General features: G+C 38.9%; 1 protein-coding gene across 1 annotated transcript in view; it reads left to right on the plus strand.

Moving 5' to 3' along the window:
- The first annotated feature begins 16137 nt into the window (after positions 1-16137).
- The window catches only part of UNC79 (unc-79 homolog, NALCN channel complex subunit), a 203516-nt gene continuing 198806 nt past the window's right edge, over positions 16138-20847 (plus strand). Inside the window, 2 exon segments of the mRNA XM_034643061.1 lie at positions 16138-16363; positions 17137-17257. Of these exon segments, the coding sequence (XP_034498952.1) occupies positions 16261-16363; positions 17137-17257 (224 nt within the window). The 5' untranslated portion in view covers positions 16138-16260.

A 20847-nucleotide genomic window follows, 5' to 3' on the forward strand; every position in this document is an offset into this window, starting at 1 on the left:
CTTAGAAGTAGGTTGAGGAAGAACACTTCTTTGGGAGTAAAATGAGTATCCTTAGCTGTTTCAGGAGACTGTGGAAGAGAATAGGAAATTTATTGACTCAAGAACAAAGAGAAGCTGGGCTACAGTTCCTCAGGCATTCTGCTTTGGGTCAAAAATCCAGTATATTGGCTGTGAGACTCTTGGTGATGACATCTTTCAACAGTCTGTCTCTTGAACGACATACAGAGCTTTCATACTGACAGATGGCCCTCTGTGCTCGTGCACAACTGGGTCTTCCCCAGGAGAAAGGGTGCAGGGGGAATACATTTTTTGAAACCATGACTGTCTAAACATGCTTTATTGTTGATTTATAGTTTTCCTGAGTATAGAATTCTACTTTGCGAATATTTTTTTTCAGAGTTTTAAAGGCACTGTTTCATTATTTGTCTTGCTTCCAGTCTTGCTTTTGAGAAATCCAAAGCCCTTCTGATTTCTGATGTAAATTAAAAAAAAATCTTTAAAAGTCTGTAGAATATTTCCTGTCACCAGTTTCTGACATTTCATTATGATACTCCTTTTTATGTGTCTATTTTTATTTGTTGTGATGGGTTTTTTTAATCTGCTGTTTTCTAAAATTTTCTTAACTAATTTTGTTAATGATTTTAAACCCATCTGGTTTTGCTATTGCCTTTTTCTGGAACTTCTTCATTCTGATGTTGGATCTCCTGGATTAATCATTTTTCTCTTATTTTGTCTCTTTCTGCTGTACTTTGGGAAAATTTTCTCAATGCTATCTTCTAGTCCTTCTGTTAATTATTATTTATTTCCTAGATCATGTTTTTAATTTATAAGAATTCTGTTTTGTTCTGTGTATTTTTTTTTTATAGCAGTTAACATTCATTCATGGGTAAAGCCTCTCATCTTTCTGATAGTAATAAGAGTTTGTTTTTTGTTTTGTTTTTTTTTAGTGTTTCTTCTTTGGGTCACCTGGGTGGCTCAGTTGGGTAAGCCTTTGGCTCAGGTCATGATTCCAGGGTCCTGGGATTGAGCCCCACATCTGGCTCCATGCTCAGCGGGGAGTCTGCTTCTCTCTCTCCCTCTGTATCCCCGCCATCCCTGCTTGTGTTCTCTCTCTCAAATAAACAAATAAATCTTTAAAATCTTTAAAAAAATAGTCATAAAGCTTTTCTTCCTCTACATAGATTCTTTTTCTCCAAGTTGATTTTCTGTTCCTTCTTGTCTGTCTTCCATGTTAGAGGCTTTTTTTTTTTTTTTTAGATGGTTGGCCATTCTTTGCTATCTACTCATGGTTAAGAATTGGGGAATATGAAGCTAACCTGTGCGTGTCGGTAAGCCATTTATTGGGGAGCCCCTCATATCACAGTCTAGCTTCAGGTCTTTTCTCTTTGGTCAGATTCACAGAAGAAAGTATAAAAAAAAGAAGCTTCCATTCTCCAGCCTGAAGAGTGAGGGTCTGACCGATAGGTGTTGGGGGACAAGGGTTGGTTTGGTTCTGTGTTCTGTATTTACACTTCATATAGCCACCACATTTCCTTGGTTTAGGTCAGTTACTCTGGTCTTCAGCCAGGTTTGGTTTCTTCCATTCCAGAGACCCTCTGGTGTATATTCTCTTTAGACAATACAGTTCAGATCCACTGAGTTCAGGAGAGGTACTCTCTCGGGATGAGGTAGGGGAGAAAATGTCGGAACCCAAGTTCTTCTTAAATAGCTTTCAGCCAATCCTTCTTGTTATAGCTCCCATTTCCTCCCCACACCTCTAGTGCCTGAGCTGTCTGGTAGTGCCATTTCCATGACTTTTGAGAATTCTGAGATGCACATCATTGGTTCTCAGCTTTCCTTGCTGTTGGCCTGGGATTCTGCCAAGTCAATTGCTATTTGTCTGTTGGCTTTCAAGCTTCCAGAATTATGTTGCTTATTGTCCCTTTCTTCTTGTCTTTAAACAGTCCTTTTAGGGGCACTTGGATGGTGCGGTTAGTTAAGCATCTGACTCTAGGTTTCGGCTCAGTCATGCAAGATCTCAGGGCGGTGAAATTGAGTCCCGTGTCAGGCTCTGTGCTCAGCGCTGAGTCTGCTTCAGGATTCTCTCTCTCCCTCTGCCTCTCCCCCCTGCTCTCTCTCTTGAATAAATAAATAAATCTTTAAAAAATCCTTTTATTGTAGCTCGGTGGCATTCCAGGTGTTATTATTTCAATAGTTTTGTTCACTTTGTGGTCTTAACCCAGAAACTTTCTCCCACTTTTTTCACGTCCAGCATCTTCTCATTCTTATGTCTTAACTTACATGTAATCTCTTCTGAGAGGCCTTCCCAAACCACCCTACATAAAGATAATAATACATAATTCCTGTCGCCTTCTTTGTTCTCTATTGTAGCTCCTTGCATGTTTCTTTTTTCTTCTTGTGTGTTTCTTTATAGAGTTTTGGAACAATTTTTTGCCCTCCTGTTTATCTTTCACACTTTACCATAAGCATCATGAAATTAGGGGCTGTAGCTGTCTCATGTACTGTTAGATCCCCAGTATTTGGCACATCATTGACCCCCAAAGAATATTTGCTGAATGAGCGAAGGAACAAATTATATGATTTAAAAAAATGATAATAGGGGCGCCTGGGTGGCACAGCGGTTAAACGTCTGCCTTCGGCTCAGGGCGTGATCCCGGCGTTATGGGATCGAGCCCACATCAGGCTCCTCTGCCATGAGCCTGCTTCTTCCTCTCCCACTCCCCCTGCTTGTGTTCCCTCTCTCGCTGGCTGTCTCTATCTCTATTGAATAAATAAATAAAATCTTTAAAAAAAATGATAATAAATTCTCCATTTATTCATATATAGAAAAAAGGAGGATGGGGGGATAAAACAGCACCTTCTTATAGGCTTGTTGTAAGGTTTACAAGAGTTAAAAGTCTAAGATGCTTAATACAGTGCCTGGCATGTAGTAAATACTAAAGAAATGTTATAATTTTAAGAGTTTTACAAAGAATCTCTAAAGAGTTATGATTTTATATTTAATTGTCAGGCAGTTTTGGTCAAGTTAGAGAAAATGTTGCATGATGGATTGATATTCTTGAGTATTGTGTTGTATATTCTGAGTCATAGCATGTCTGAATTTGAACTGCCAATCGGTCATGAGTCTCAGCTTGGACTTCAGCGCTGTCATGGAAGACAATGTACTTTAACAGGAAAGCAGGATCCCAGATATTCCCGAGTTTGTCCCACATAATCAGACATTTACATTTCAAGACAGTGCTGTCTATAATTCATCTTCTTATTTAGACAATTTTGAGATATCTGTATCTTCTTAGGCAGTATAATTTATTTTCAGTGCAATCATTTTCTTTTGAAATGGAGCCACATTGATTGGATAGATGGTTGGTAATTCAGATATGTCTTGAATATTGCACTTAGATGTAGAAACTTAAAGTATGATTCATAGTCATCAGTTTCTGTATATCTCTGAAATTATTTAATTTCTACCAAATAGCTCCTCAGTTTCTGAAAAATCTATGATTACAGAGAACTCAGTACAGTTTAGCTGTGAGAGATTAAAACATTTTCTAGTTTTCATCTGCTAAATCTGTGTTTGGATTTATACTTCCTTGAACAAATCAGTAATACTCCTGCTCCTCCCCACCTCATCCTTGCAGTTTCAAGTATAGTCTTAGGATGTCTTGTCACCCCAGAAAGAAGGTACAAGTTTGTGAGTCACTCTTTGAATCAGGTGGGAGGTACTTAAAATTTGGCCTCTTGGGTTCTTCAGTTTTGAAATCTTTATCTGAGGAGGTTCCCCAATAAACTTTTATTTATTTATTTATTTATTTAATGATTTTTTGTTATATTATGTTAGTCACCATACAGTACATCCCCGGCTTCCGATGTTAAGCTCGATGATTCATTAGTTGCGTATAGCACCCAGTGCACCATGCAGTACGTGCCCTCCTTACTACCCATCACCAGTCTATCCCATTCCCCCACCCCCCTCCCCTCTGAAGCCCTCAGTTTGTTTCTCATAGTCCATAGTCTCTCATATTTCATTCCCCCTTCTGATTACCCCCCCTTTCTTTATCCCTTTCTTCCCCTACTGATCTTCCTAGTTCTTATGTTCCATAGATGAGAGAAACCATATGATAATTGTCTTTCTCTGCTTGACTTATTTCACTTAGCATTATCTGCTCCAGTGCCGTCCATGTTGCAGCAAATGTTGAGAATTCGTTCTTTCTGATAGCTGAGTAATATTCCATTGTATATATGGACCACAACTTCTTAATCCAGTCATCTGTTGAAGGGCATCTCGGCTCCTTCCACGATTTAGCTATTGTGGACATTGCTGCTATGAACATTGGAGTGCATATGGCCCTTCTCTTCACTACGTCTGTATCTTTGGGGTAAACACCCAGTAGTGCAATGGCTGGATTGTAGGGTAGCTCAATTTTTAACTTTTTAAGGGACCTCCACACTGTTTTCCAATAAACTTTTAAAAGCAACTTCTGTAACCTAACTTGATTGCATTAAAATAAAAGAGAGCTCCATATTCCATGTTGAACTATTGCTAATATCCATGAAACACTCAGTGTGAAGAAACTTCACTGCCTTTATCATTTTCCCCATCACACCATGAAATCGGACTTTCATAGTTCCTAGAACAAGCTCTCCTGACCAGTAGTGCAATAGAAACTGGAACAGCAATGTTCTCTTTTGACTCAAATAAATTGTTTTTCCTCTTTTCTTTACTACAAGTGTCCCATTTCTGGCAAGTGAAGTATTTCCATGTTAGGCTTTTTCCAGGTGGGGGGAAAAAGACTTTTTCCAGTTGGCAAGTGGTTAGGTCTCATTAACTCGTGCATGAAAGCATTGGATGATTTTGTGTATCTATGTGTGTGTGTGTTTTTTTTAAACGTGCTAAAAAATATATGGTGGGCCACAACTAGTTCAATTGTTTCTCTTTATAGATGACATGTCAGAAAGTGGCTTTATCATTTATCTCTTATGTGAACTTGGGCAAGTTACTTAACCTCTCCAGAGCCTTGGTTTTCTCATCAGTAATTTGGGAATACTACTACTACTACTGCTGCTACTGGTACTAATATAACTATTATTTTTGTGTTTATGTCACAAAGTAAATACTCAGAATTTAGAATTGTTATTGGGATTATTGTGACCCATGGGATGAGGATTATGTCTTTTTTATTGTTGATTTATCCACACCTCAAAGTGCTTGGCACATAGTGAGTGTTCAATCAATATCTGATAAACAAGTGAGAATAATGATACCTTTTCCTTCTGTTTTGCTACTTAACTTTTACTCGATGTCTAAAATTCTCTACAACTCCTGACATACTGTTTCTTAGAGGTTAACTGCTCAAAAATGTAACTGAATAATGTCTTTGAAAAATCTAAGGGGCTATGCTAAAGGTAATTGTTGATGATGATGTAATGATCTGCAACGTAATGATGTTGATGGTGTTGGCATCACTTGCCAAAGAATGGGAGTGTTCTCCGTTGATCTCCCCTGTCTGCTGAAAGGTCCAGGTAAAGTTTGCCACCCTGAACCAAAATCGACCGAAGTACATATATGTAAGTATATGAATGCTTGGACAAATTGACAATGAAATTTGTGACATCTGACATCTTTTTGCTTTTGAGGGAGATTTGACTGTTTTAGCTCTCAAATTGGTGTATCTTTTCCCATCACCTTTAGTTTGTATCTTTTATGATGTTCTGCTTTCAGTTGAAGGGGATGACCTTCCTCAAGGAAGAAAGATCATTCTTTGATCAAGGATTTGTGAAGAGCTCTGGTTTCTTGCTAGACCTCCCAAACAATTGTTCTCCCCATATCTCCATTTTGGAAGACATTTTGGAATGTCTTTATTATTAGCTAGATTTATTTTTTATTCTTTAAAAAAGATAAGTCTCTGAATATAAAACTGGATTTTAGTACCAAATGCAGTAATAGGTTGTGTGTGTGTGTGTGTGTGTGTGTGTAGGAGGTTATGCTTGATTTTGTTGATGAAAGATCACTGCTTTGTTTTCCTTACTCCAAATGTTATTCCATTTTAAGGTTCAGAGTATTGGTTGGACTGGGAAAGGAAAAGGAGAAGGATCACACATGTAATAGCTAATTATAGTAGGGATTTATTGTCTGCTATGTGCCAGTCATTGTGCTAAGTAGTTTATTTATGTAATATTTAAAAATCCTGGTAGCAACCCTGTGGATAGATATCATTATCCCCATTTTATAGGTTAGGAAATTGAGGCTCGGAGAAGTTCATTTCTTTACCCGAGTTTTCATAGCTAGTAAGTAGAAGAGCCTGAATTAAAATGACAGCTGGGTTTTAGTTTTAGTTGACTCTAATTTTCTATATGTTTTAAACTCTTGGTTCCTCCATCTTTCTATCTGTAAAATAGAACTTTTTTTGTGTATGAAAAACTCCAGTTGTTTGGGGTGAGGTGAAGAAGAGGGTTGAGTTGACTCTTGTAGTAGCTGCAGAAAATTACAGATGTGTAATGAAATAAATAATGAGAGGCTTGGAAGAGCTGGGATGTGTGGCAAAAATGGAATAAAGAGACCACAGGCCCATATTCTCTGTGTTCTCAAGCCTTCCTTAGGAGCCTGGTGAGGGCACACTGAAGTTGTGATACCAGGAGGGAATGAGGAAGGGGTGCAGATGCAATTTGTGAAATGTCCTTCACAAATCTTGTTTGTCTTCTGATATTAAGGGATTTATTTGTTAATTTTGTTGGATGTGATAGTAGTATTGTGATTACAAGTGTCTTTTTAGTTGGAGATTATACTTAAGTATTTATAAGTGGAATGATCTGATGGAAAACAAATGTGATGGTGAAGTTTAGTGTTGGGTACATGGCTTTATTTTATTTTTCTCTCTACTTGTATGTGTTTAAAATTTTCATAGTAAAAAGTAAACAAATAAAAAGACTAAAACCAAACCCCACCCTCCAACAGCTCCATGTAAAAATAAAGGATAGACAGAAGTTAGATACTAATGAGGACTTTTAAATGTAATGGGCTAAATTTAGGCTCAGTGGGCAGTAGACAAGACTCCAAATTCTGGTATGTTGGTATAGCCTTATCTTCCAACCAAAGTTCTCTCAGTATGAATTCTTTATGAGTATCAGAGGTTCAAATTGTGTCTTCAAATGGGGTAGCCTGGGCACCTCTGCATTCGGGAGTTCTCGGTGGTCCTTATGGAGGAGAGGAAGAGAATCTAACTCATTCTGAATAGAATGGGTCCAATTTTAGCTGTGCCAGGCCCTGTATATTTTCCACTTCTCCTCCTAAAGTTATTTTTCCAAATTATCCTTCCTAAGGGTGTGCCTATATGAAGGGTGTTTCACTTTCCTGCACCCAGAGGTACGTAGTTCTAATCTTCAGTTGAAACTGACTCAGAGGATGAGGACTATTTATATTCCTCAGCTCTGACTCTGTTCCCTGAGCTGGTCAGGTGAGAGTAGGGCACATATTGTCCCATGACTGTAAGGTCATACCTGGTTTCTCATGCAGTTAATTCTTTAGAGAGGGGCTCTCTGTCTGCCCTTCACACTCTTGGAATAAAGTATTCTTTTACCTTCTCTCCATCTTGGTAGACACAAGCCCATCCTCAGTCCTTCAGTCAGCTTTCAGCCAGACCCCCAAATGGCTAGCGGTGGAACTGGGGACTTTGGAAGAAAGTGATACAGTAGTTCTTTTGATACAAATTGTCCTTCTTACAAGAATTGGGAAGAAGAGAGGGAGGGAATTAGTATCATAGCCAAGATCCAAAACCAGTCTATGAAAGGAATATAAATTCTAAACAGCTTTGCTGTCCAAGAATCATGTGATATTCATTCTCATTCATCAGACATTTATTTAAAACCAGACACTTACTAAATTCTGGATATGCAAAAATAAAAGAGACAATTTCTGATCTCCAGGACCTAACAGCCTAGTGGTGGAGACAGTGAGTGAGTTAATGACTGTAGCATATAGTGGTGAGTGCTATGATAGAGGGAAGCCCTGTGTGTTAGGAGAGCACCAAGGAGATACATCTTCTGGTAGAGTGGGTTAGTTATCTACAGTGGAAGTTGTTACAGCTGAACTTTGAAGAATTATTAGGAGTTGGCCAAGCAGTCAAGTATGGATTGCATTCCTGTAGAGAAAAGAGTGAGCAAAACCATGGAAGGGTAAGAGCATTATGAATTGGGGTTTTTGCAAGTCATTATGGCTGAACTGTCATACGTATGGAAAAGACAGATGAAGCTTGACAGATGAGCAAGGATCTGTTCATGTTCGACTCTTCTAGCTAATTGTTTGGATTTCAACCAGCAGGAAATGGGGAAGATTTGCATTTTAGAAAGATGACTCTGGAAGATCATGTAAAAAAGGGACCATAAGTGTTTCGGTCTGGATGTCAAAGCAATAATCTAGGAAAGAGATTTTGCAGGCTTAAGTTAAGGTGATGTCAGTAGTTGGAGAAGAGAGTAGATTTTATTTAGAGATGATTTATAGATAGAACCATATGGACCAGCAAATAGAATCTTCTGGACTGGGAGACATAAAAATGGTGAATTAAGATATGCCAGATGATTAAGAAGGATGTCTGATTCCTTACTGATCCTCTAATCAAGAGAAGAAATGAAAAAGGCACAGGTATAATTTTTTACTTTAACCATTGCTGTAAATATTTACAGTATTCCAAATTTGTGAAGTATGCCCAGGCCTCTTTATTTATGTCTGTCTATCATTTCTCAGTGAAAGCTTAGCTGAAAAGAAGATGAATGGTTTAAAAGAGAGCAATGACAGCAAATCCATAAAGTCTTGCACTTTATGTAGTGGAAGAAGAAACCAATAAAAAATTAGGACGTATGCTTTCAAATCTCTAGAATATTAATCACCAGCTTTTGTAAAGAATGTCTGGGAAGTATTATTTTAATTTCTCATTTGTCAAAACCAGAACAGAGCAAATCAAAACAAACAAACAAACAAGAACCCCTGAGGCTCAGAGATATTAAATGATTTGCTTGAGGTCACACATAGCTGTAGGTGGGAAGTCACACTGCATCCCAGATTTCTCTGCAGGACATTCTTTAAATTTTTTTTTTAAATTTTTTTTTTTTTTTTTTTTTTTAAGATTTTATTTATTTATTTGACAGAGATAGAGACAGCCAGCGAGAGAGGGAACACAAGCAGGGGGAGTGGGAGAGGAAGAAGCAGGCTCGCAGCGGAGGAGCCTGACGTGGGGGCTCGATCCCATAACGCCGGGATCACGCCCTGAGCCGAAGGCAGAGGCTTAACCGCTGTGCCACCCAGGCGCCCCTCTGCAGGACATTCTGATAGCTCCATGACAGTTACCCACAATGTTTAGGGTCCAAGTCATGAAAAGGAAAATGAGTGGCTTGTTTGAAGAAAAAAATGAGTAAATTCTGCAAATGATAATGAAGAACCTTAAAAAAATGTTGGAATATATCAAGGGAAATGATTATTTGGAGTTCTATTGAGAGATGGGAGGAAAGATAAATCATGAAAAAATTTCTGCATTATTTACATTTTATACAAACATATTTTATCTAGAAATGACTTATTTGTATAAATGACATTAGAATTTTAAAGAATTTAGACAGTGTTAATAGGATATAACATAGTTGACATTGAAACTTTTAATTCATCTTAACCACTGTGTTAAGTTTGATCATCTGCCATGTACCTAGCATTGTGACAAATTCTATGGGAATTTGAAATGATATTTAACACAGTTGTATCCTCAAAGTTCTTTTGTTTTTGTTTTTTTTGTTTTTGTATCCTCAAATTTCTTAAGGTATTGTTAAGGTTACTAAGTTTGAACACATGAAACTAATTTATTAGAACCATCTGGAACAGTTTATTATCAGTGACACATTTATATAATGAAGTGACAGAATTTTTGAGGCAGATAATGAGTGCTCCGAGCAGTCAGAAAAGGGAGTGATGATAATGGCTAGAGTCAAGCAGAAGGCTTCATGAATGGTGTGACTCTGAAGATGGGCCTTGAAGGATTAAAGGGATTTGATTTTTCAAGGAGAAAACTGTAGGACCAGTGAAGTAAACAAGTTCTGTTTTGTGTGTGTTTTTTAAAAAACACATTTAGGTTACTATTTCATCTGTTCACTGTAGTGTTCCTTAATGGAATACTAGAAATAACACAGTCACCTAACAGCAAAATAGGGGCAGGATTAATATTTCATGCTATATCATAAAATTAAATATTATTAAGCTAGTAAAAGTAATTAAAGAACAGCGGGGCCCAGTGGAGAGGCTTGGTTTATAGGCAGTGAAACTATCTGGTCTACCACTTACTAGCTTTGTGCCTTTGGTGAAGTCAATTACCCTTGAGCTTTGGTTTACTCAACTTCAAATGGCAACAATAAAACCCACTCCAAAAGATTATTGTGAGGATTAAAAATAATTTGTATGGAGCACCTGATGAATAGTGGACATTCAGTAAACATTGTCCATTATTATTCATATGTACATGACTGGTGTATAAAGAGAAACAGTCTTTCTGAAGGAAAGTGTTTCTGTTCCTATCAACAGCTTTTTAAATTATTTATTTATTTATTTTAAAAAAGATTTTATTTTTTATTTGAGAGAGACTGAAAGTTAGAGAGATCACAGAGGGCGAGGGAGAAACAGACTTGCCTCTGAGCAGAGAGCCTGATGCAGGCCCCAATCCCAGGACCCTGGGACCATGACCTGAGCTGAAGACAGACAATCAACCGACTGAACCACTCAGGCGCACCCCTCAGTAGCTTTTTTTTTTTTTTAAATTTTTATTTATTTGAGAGAGAGAGAGAGAGAGAGCACATGGGCAGGAGGGACAGAGGGAGAGAGAATCTCAAGCACGCTCTGCACTGTTGAGTGTGGAGCCTGACGCGGGGCTTGATCTCACGACCTTGAATTCAGGACCTGAGCCAAAACCAAGAGTCGGATGCTTAACTGAATGTGCCACCCAGGCACTCCCCTGTCAAAGGCTTTAAAATGAGTATTTCTTGTTTGACTCAGCAACTCTGTGACTAAAAATGTATTCTGAGGAAATAGCTAAAGATGTGTGCACATGTTTGAAAGGATATTCTGTGCATCATTGACTAGAAGAGTGAAAACCCCAAATCTCACAGATAGATGATCGGTGAAAAAAATTACAATTTACTTCCATAAACAAAATGTACGTACATTAAAGTGATGACGTAGAAATGTATTTCTGATGTGGAAAGTGAGGAAAGCAGATTCTATGACTATATACAGTTTAATCCTAATTTTGTAAATGTATATTTATGCAGAGAAAATTTCCTAGAAGGATAATACACCAAAATGTTAACTATAGTTCTCTCTGAGGTAGTGGGTCTTTAGATAATTTTTTTTTGCCATTGGACTTACCTGAATTTTTTACTTTTATGATAATAAGCATAGATTGATACAAATTTAAAAATAGGAATGGGTCACTATTACAAATACTTAGTGACATAGGGAAATGCTTAAGATTTAAAGAAAAAATGATTTAAAACTACTAAGCGATCCCAGTTTTGTTAAAGTATTTTTATATCCATGCCTAAAATGAATGGCCAGATTTTGCTTTTATGTCTCTTTCTCTCAACATGTAGCAAAGGTTCTAGGAAATGGGGATGGGATGTGGTGAAGCAACAGAGTAGAGCTTAGACGTGTGAACGCCTGGATAAAATTCATGACTTTCTCAGATTCCTTTTCATGTTTTCTTTATTTTCATCACAGCTTTAACATTTGGCTTTCTTGGCTATTTTCTTAAAGAAATAAAGTTTAACCTCTAGGAAAAGCGACTGTCCCCCTCCTTCCCTTCTTTCCTTTCATCCTTTCTAAGACCAAGCAAATTCAGCATCTGCTGGGCACTTGGGGTATATAATGGAGAACAAGAGATGTGGTTCTTGGAGCCTACTGTCCACTTGGGAGAGACAGTAAAACATCACCCAAGTGAGTATTATGAGTTGTGCTAACGCCTCTGGAAGAAAAAAGAATAGGGTGTTATGACAGAGCAAAATGAGGGTGGAGGAAAGGGAATCCATTTAGACAGGGAAGTCAGCAAACACCTCCATGAGGAAGCGATATTTTAAGTCAGCCTTGAAGCAGAAGTAGGAATTTGCCAGATAAACGTGGAGAGAAGAGCATTCTAGGAAGAGGGACAAGCACTTATAAAGGTTTTTAGGCAAAAAAAGTGGCTTTGACCAGTTCAGAAAACTGGAGCAAGAACCAATTGTGTCTAGCTCTTAAGGAACAATGTGAAGTTGGAAAGTAGGCAGGGACCTGGTATGATAAAAGATTTTGGATTTTGTTCTGAGGGCAATGGGCAGCCACTGAAGGATATGCATGAAATAGCTTATATTTTGGAAAGATCTCTTTGATTGCTCTGAGGAGAAAGAACTGGAGAGAGGCAAGAGAGAACTAGGGAGATGAGTAAGGAGGCTTTCACAATTGATCGGGAGATGATGGTGCTCTGTAATAATAGTGAAGATAAAGAACAGAAGTCAGATTGGAGGAATATTCTGGTGGTAGTATTGACAGGACTTCGTGACAGGTTGGTATGAGGGTGTGAGGGAGAGGCAACAGGAGCTGTCAGGGATGATTTTCAGAATACTTTGTTGGAGTGACATGGTAGATTGCATAGATGGTGGAGTAGGTTTTTTGAGGGGTAAGGGATGAGATAAGAGTTCATTATGGAGCATGTTTACCTTGTGGTATCTGTAAGATTACTAAGGGGAGACATTGAATAGATGAGGTCTGTTACTCAGAAGAGCTACCCATCTGGGACGGAGATATACAGAGTCGTTGGCATGGACTGTGCTGCAGGCACTATGGATGGGTGGGATTGGCTGTGGAGAGAATCTGGAGAAAGAGGAACAGAGAGTCTAGAGCTGAGCCCTGAGGAAGTCTGACATTAAACATCAAGCAATGGGGGAGGTGGCAACACTCCCTGAGAGGATGCAATGGAGCAGTGAGGGGGAAGACTAGGAGAATGTGGGGTCGCTGGGAAGCCAGTGGGGGTGAGTGTCAAGGAGGAAGGGATTGGCTGTATGGAATGTGTTGAAGGGTCTAGTAAAATGATGACTGGAAAGCGCCCATTGGACTTGACAACATGGAGGCTCCATATGATGGTGGGAGAAGGGGATTCAGTGCAGTGGTGGAGGTGCACGACCGACTGAAGTGAGTAGAAGAATTGGGAGTGATGGAGAGATGAGAGAGCGTACACAATTCATTATAACTTTGGTTCTCAAGAGAGAGGCCAGTGCTGGAAGGGAATGCCAAGTCAAGGGGGAGGTTTTTTATTTTCCTTTAACAAAGGGACATTCTAGAGTTTATTTGAACGTTTATGGACATGACTTAGTAGGAGGGAGAGCACGAGTGGTCCCATTGATGATGTTTGATTGGAAAAGGAAGGAAGGAAAGAAGGAGATGTGGGTAGGCTTTGCTGTCTGCTCTGTGTTGAATATGTACTAGGTATTATGCTAAGTGGTTGGCACAGGGACTTAATACTCACAGTAGCCCCATGAAGTTGGTATGATTATCCCTATTTTACAGATGAGGAAAGGGAGTTAAGTAGAGGTAGAGCCAAAGTCTTGATCCAGAAGAGCTTGGTCTCTTACCTCTGACACACTCTTGGAGGATTTCCTCTGTGGTGGTGTATTAGTTTGCTAGGGCTGCCATCACAGAGCCCTACAAACTAGGTGGCATAAACAACAGGAATTAATTTTCTCACTGTCCTGGAGGCCAGAAGTCCAAGACCAAGGTGTTGGCAGGTTTGGTTTCTCCTGAGGTCTGTCTCCTTGGCCTGCAGATGGCCGTCTTCTCCCTGTCCTCACATGGCACACGTATCCCTCGTGTCTCTCCTAGATCCCAATGTCCTCTTCTCACAAGGACACCAGTCAGACTGGATTAAAGCCTACTCTAAGGGTCTTAATTTTGACTTAATCACTACTTTAAAGGGCTTATCTCCAAATACAGTCACATTTTGACATTAAGCCTTCAACATATGATTTTGGGAGTGGGGTGTACAACGACATAGTCTGTAACAGATGGCTTCTGTTTTCTTAAAAGTATAAGGAAAAGAGTGGGTGTGGGGGAGTTTTGGAAAATGGGGAGAAAGATGAAACAGTGATTGAGGAGGGTAGAAGAAGGAGCTTACTAGAGAAATGTAGTCTGAGGGTCAGTTGAGCTTGTAGGTCATTTGCTTATATCTCAATTATCTGAGTTTCTGCAGCAATATTTAGGTATATGGTTGAGTACAGAATAAGACCTCTGTGCTGCAGTGAGGCCGCTGATTGCTCACAATGGGCTTAGCAACCAGCCAAATGACCATTGTGTGTGTGCGCACAAAGTTGAAAGGTAAATGAGTTCTATTCACGTCCTCAGCACAATTACAAATTACTATATGTCGGGGACCTTTCTGGATGTTCTCCAAGAGTTGAAAACATGAAAGTTAAATAAATCTACCACTGCTAAGGTTTTCTTGCATTTGCCAATGTAAAAATTAGCTTGAGCATTTTTCCAACCGGTTCTAGAAGTTGTCTTTCATGATTACTCACTGCTATCTTTGTTCTTCTTTCTTTCTTCCCTGTTTCCATCTTCACTCATCAGTTATTTATTGACCACCTCCTAGATGTCTGGCACTAGGAATAAAAGGAGTCAGCAGTTTAGTGTGGGAGACAGAGATGTTTATATTGCAGAACCACCCCCTGCCAGGTGATACGGGGAATTATCAAAGTGATAATTCATTTGTTCATTTATCCTGCAAATATATCAAGTACCTACCAAGTGCCAGGCAGTGTGTTAGGCTTGGGATAGAGACAGGAGTCAGATACAGTTTATGCCTTCAAGAAACTTATAATCTGATATAGAAAACATACAGGTAAGTAAATAAAGAATGCAATGTGACATTTGTAAAATATTAAAGAGGTCTCAAAGAAGGGAGTGATTCTTGTCTCTGCTCTCCCTTGCATGTTTGGATACCTGTTGAAAGGAGCCGCTGCTGCGTTTTAACAAAAGGAACTTTAAAAAGAATATTTTATTCATTTTCACACACAGTTTTGAATGCTTGTCATTGTTGTGTATTGACAGTTTTGTAGCTCTTGAATTATGAGCAAGCATTGAGTTTGGGATCTATGGCTTTTTTCTTCACATGAGTTTATTGTCCACAGCCTGCACCATCAACACCTTTTTTAGGTGGTGGAATGATTGATGGTATTCCTGAAATACTTGACAGAAACCTGCTGAATATTAAAGCTGGAGAAAAGTCACAGTAACAAAGCATTAGTGTGATGGTGGGTGAGCAGAAAGCATATGCTGCCTAGTACAGATATCAAATATCTGGGACTTGGAACTATGTATTAGTATGGGGGTTCCCTATCATAGGATTTTTAAAAAGGTGGTGAACAGCACTGAGATCAAAAACACTGAGAAGGAAATGGGTTTTTGTAAATTGTGTAATTGAAAGAGTTTCAAGTATCACTTCTTTTTACCTTATCTCAGGAAAAAGTTATTTACAACCAAATACTTTGGGGGTTCCTTGAGACAATGCATATAAACTTGTTGCTTTCTTCAGAGATGATGTGCTATACAAACTCAAGGTATTATTATCTGCAATCTAGACTTTTTTTTGTGGGGAAATGCTAACCGTATTATGGAAATAGTACAGGTAGTAGGAGGGAGAAAAGGCAGATTTGATCAATGGTATATGTGAGATTTAGAATCAATGATTAATCTAATAACAGCGGGGAATTGCTTTGCTATCATGCAGTGAACACCCACTACCTGCATATTGACTTCATCTCAGAGTCATATTCTTGAGTATGTCACAGTGGAAAGAGCACAGGACAGGGGCCAGGGGTATAAGTTCTGATCTAGCTCTGCCACTGACTACCTATGTGCCTCATTTTCCCCATCTTTAAAATGAAATGGTTTTGGGAAAAGGTCCCTAAGGTCCCTCCAGTTCCGATATTTCATCATTCTGTGATTCGTCCCACGCCTGTCAAAAGCATTTGACTTTTCTTAAGTTGCTTACACCAGCATTTCAGTTAGAATGCATCCAGGAGCTTGTTTCCATGGGCTGTTGGGAACAGCAAGATCTTGCTTCTCCAGGACTTGATATGTCTTCTGTTAACTGCTGACAGTGAGCCATACCACCTAAAAGGCTCCCTTGGTAGCCGTAAAGATTGAAAGGACAAATGGACAGTGTTGAGAGCTCTGTGGAAGAGGAGACCTGAGAGACGGTGATCATCATGGCCCCTTGGGATTTGCAAAGAGGAATGACTAGAACTGGGCCATTCACTGCAGCCAGGTCAAAGGTCAGGTCAGGAATGTGGACAATGCTGGTGACTCCAGGTAGGTCTAGGAGGGTAAACAAGCCCATTCAGTCCCTCTTGAATCTTGAAGATCTGAGCAGCTGTGCTCAGAAAAGCTATTAGGAAGTCTCCTAATTTATGAAATTCCTTGGAAGAAAAATGTGACATTCATTTTTTATATTTTTATTACCACCCAATCGTATTCTTACTTAATACTCAACAAGTTACTCTTCTCTTAACATATTCTCACAGTTCAAACATTCATTAAACACGCTACATGCTTTTATGATCACTGATTGAGTTAAAAACCTGGTTTTGACTGATGCCATTGTGCAAGAGACTCCCTATATTTTAGGATTTTTGGAGTGTTGTTGAAAGACCTTTGAGTTTTCTCCTTCAGTTTTAGTTCAGCAATCTTAAATATAATTCTCTGGTGGCAGAGATTTATATCTATTATTATATTGCTAATAATAAGCTAACTGGGGGGTGATTATAAAATGATTTGGAGTACTGCCTTTCTTAGTGATTAAAAAAAGTAATAGATAATTTGTGAATAGGATATTAAGCCAGATAACTAAAAAAAATTTTGTGTGCTGAAGACAACGATAAGAAATTAAAGGTCTTTTAAATGGTTTCTATCATGGAATTCCAGTAAAAATTTAACATATTTTCCTTAAAATGCTAATTAGATTCCTGTACCTAATCATTAAAAAAAAAAAAAACTGAACAAACTGTGTACCTAATACATATTACAAGATGATTTTTCTTTTTTTTTTGTTTTGTTTTGTTTTGTTTTGTTTTGCTTTTATCTAGTTGCTTCCAAGATCCGGTACTTACAGGAATATCATAACCGGGTTCTTCACAACATTTATCCTGTACCTTCAGGGACAGATATTGCAAACACCCTGAAATACTTTTCTCAGACCTTGTTAAGGTAAGCTTTAAAATATCCTGTACTTCGAAAGAATTATTAGGTAGTACTGCTGAATTGATTGGGACCTAAGCTTTTATCGAACTGAAAGTTTTGAAGGGCCTTCTGTTTTCTCGTGCTCTGCCAGAAGAGTCTGGACTCAGGTTCTCTGGGTGTATATAGCAGATCAGATCACAGGCCTCACTGGAAAAAAAAAATGGGTTGCATGGCCACAGTCTGCTTTCCCCCATTTTACATCTTCTCCAGAGATCTGTACAGTGATAAACATGCTATGTGTGGCACTAATGTACAGTGGGGTGGAAAGGAGAATTTACGTTGCTAAAATTAAGAATAAGAGATGGCCTTAAAATCAGAATTAAGTAGCGTTTTGGGTTCATCTGTAGTATTTCCTATTTCTTGAAGTATGATCTATGGGAATAACCATCTTCAAGCATTCAACATGCTTGACAATTGATGTGGACACTCTGTGGGGGACAAGGAGAGGAAAACACACACTGGCCCCTTTGATTGTGACACAGAGGCAGGAGACCAGAGGCACCTACCTTCTCATAGTTCTTATTAGGAAAAACCAGCAGAGGGAGGGGAGCCACTCAGGTGTTTGGGAAATCAGCGAAGAAGTGAGGGGAGCACTTCCCTTTCCATTAAATTCTAAGGCTCGATCTCTCTGTTAGTGACCATGATCTTTGAGCTCCTGATATGATATTTGGAAACACACAAATTGACTTGCTACTGTTTCTTTTAGCAAGATTTTTGGGATTGGGGACAGAACAGCAGTGGGGAATGAGGGGCGTGGCCCTGGTGGTCTTGGAGGTCCCAGCGGTCCGAGGCTCAGCTGTGGGCAGACTGAACACTTTGCAGAAAGCAGCTTCATGCGATCAAGTCAGCTACTGGTCTTCTGCATTCCCGCTCTTTGTTCTTATTTTTTGGAATACCTTGCCTTCTTTAGAACCCTTAGTGTCCCTGTTCTTTTTTAAAGGGATTCTGTTTATCAGGTTCATGGATTTCATACTTGCTCAGTAAGTTGACCTTGTTAGGTGCGATTTCCCTTCTTTTCAAATTGCAGGGGAAGCATTTGTTCAGTTTTCATAGTGATAATCAGTTTAAGTTTATTCACCAAGCATCTGACTCTGCTCTTTTGAATTCTCCTTTTTGTCGTTGACGTCAGGGTTCTCAACAGCAAGTGCTTTCCTTTATCACAAATTCTGGGAGTTCGCAAAGTGAGAGCTGTTTTCCAGTAGGGAGCAAAGTCTGAATTCACTTTGCAAAGAAACTTACGTTCCCATTGGCACTTGGAAGCCTACTTTATGTCTTCGTTATTGTGTCAGAAAGTTTGGAAATTTGGGGTACTGAAGTCATGTTTGCAAGACACGAAGTTTCCATTTTCTTGAGTGATGGATCATAAGGATATGATCACGGGTGATAACATTTTAATGGTAAAACTGATGCGAAGGTGGTTTGTTCACGTAGTTGTTGGAGAAGATTCTATGCAGTTGAGCCAAGTCCATTCTCAAAGGGAGACCTCATCAACAACTACTCCTACTGGTAATAGTAACAAAATAGCTGCCATGATCATAGCCATAGTGTGTGATAATACCAGTAATTATAGGTGTCAAGCACTGTTCTACGTGCTTTACATGTCATCTCATGTAATCCCTCATAATAATTGTATGAAATGAGCGTAGTCATACACCCATCTTATAAACAATGACACTAAATATAGAGCGGTTTAATAAACTGCTCAAAGTTACATATCTAGTAAATGTTGGAACAGCATTGGACCCTGGTGGTCCTCATCCACAGCACACACAGTCAATAATTAGACGACACTGCTTCTCCCTAGTACTACTGGTTATCATGGTAGTACTACTGGTTATCATGGTAGTACTACTGGTTATCATAGAGACACTTCTCTTCATAAAAACTTGGGTTTGGCCTTTGGGAATACCAGCATCCATTCCGAGTCCATAACCTCATTTTGGCTGTCCTTGAGATTAAGGGAGGAAAGGACGTGCTTCGTGCAAAGACTTGCCAACTTTTTCGAAGTTAAATTGAGCTGTACTGGGAGTGACATGGACAGGGACAGCATTTCAATTCCCAGATGTTTTAGCTCTTTCTCTCACTCAGCAGTTTGTTGTGCACAGCAGCAGGTCAGAGCAGAGTTGACAGCCTATAGGACACACTCACATGTAGTGGGAGGAAGAGTGAAATCACTAAGCAGGATAACTCGTCATGGGTTGGACTTTAGTACTTACAGGTTCAACTCTTGGGCTGAACCCAGTGTAGTTTATTCCTTCTCTTTGCCTCCCTCCGCATTAAAAACAACAACAACTACAACAAAAAGAGCAGCTCAAAACTCTTTTTTTTTTTCTTTTGCTTACTGGAAATATAGAACTTAAAAGTATTGTTCCGTATATTGGACCAAGTTATGATAGACCACTTTCACTGGTGGTATATATATCCATACCAATCATATTTATATTTCTTCATTTTATTTACATGATTAGAAAGTTCAAGACAAATGAGATGGTCTGGGTATTTGGTGTAGTAAGATTTTCTACTTACTAACAAGATGGTTCCCTTTGCATTTTTGATGATTTTTACATTCAGAAGCACTTCTCACTTTCAGAATTCAGATTCTTGGAAAGAAAAAAGAAGAAAGAATTAGAGGTGAATTCTCACAGAGTAACCCTCTGTCTTTCTATTTGGATATTCTCAAGAAAGTCAGAAGTATTATTATTTCGATTAAAATCTGCAACCTGAGCTACCGGCTGTTTCATTTGAGTTAGGATTGCATTTTTAGGATAATAGTCCTCTGGTTTTTATGCATGGCATGTAACTCTCACTAATTTCAGTAGAGTTTTGTACATATTCCCAAAGGCAGAGATTAGTCTAGGTGTTTAACTTTAATTAATTTAATGCACAGGAGAGGAGAGATTATGTTACCATAGTTGATTGTATCAGCATTGAATAGTCCACGTATGTCCACGTAGCTCTTAATTAGACTCACATTAAAGTGCATGGGATTTAGTTAGTAGGTGAGTCCTGTGCAGGACTCCTGTGCATCTTACTAGCCCGTGAGCCTAGAGCAGACTTTGGTCCTCAGAAGAGGATCAACAAATATTTGTTGAACTGAGTTGACTTTGGTTCCAATTTTGTCCATTGCAGCAGTCCTTCCGAGCATTTGCTTACCTAGACGTGACCTGTGGTACTGGGTAAAATTCTGTCTTGAGTGCTGAGTTGTACTCATTTCATTTAGCGGAGACCTCTAAGTATGGGAACAGACACGCACTTATCACACAACTTCAGAGTTTAGTTTTTTGTTTGCTTTTAGTATGAGAAAGACCTATGAAGTTCATCTATTTTAATCCCCCCTCATTTCTACAGAGGAGTCTGTCCATTTTACATTGGAAGCATTCTGGGGCCATGTTTAAAATCTAAGATCTTCTTTAAGGATCTTACCTCTTACCTGGCAGAATATTTAAAGGTTTCCAGTCTTCCCATGTCATACAGTCTTTTGGAATTCCTTCCCCCAGATCTCTCTGCTGGTGCCATTCAAACTGCTAGCACATAAAATCTTTTTAAAAATAGTTAAG

The sequence above is a fragment of the Ailuropoda melanoleuca genome, chromosome 14 (assembly GCF_002007445.2).
Source record: "Ailuropoda melanoleuca isolate Jingjing chromosome 14, ASM200744v2, whole genome shotgun sequence".
Taxonomy (NCBI): domain Eukaryota; kingdom Metazoa; phylum Chordata; class Mammalia; order Carnivora; family Ursidae; genus Ailuropoda; species Ailuropoda melanoleuca.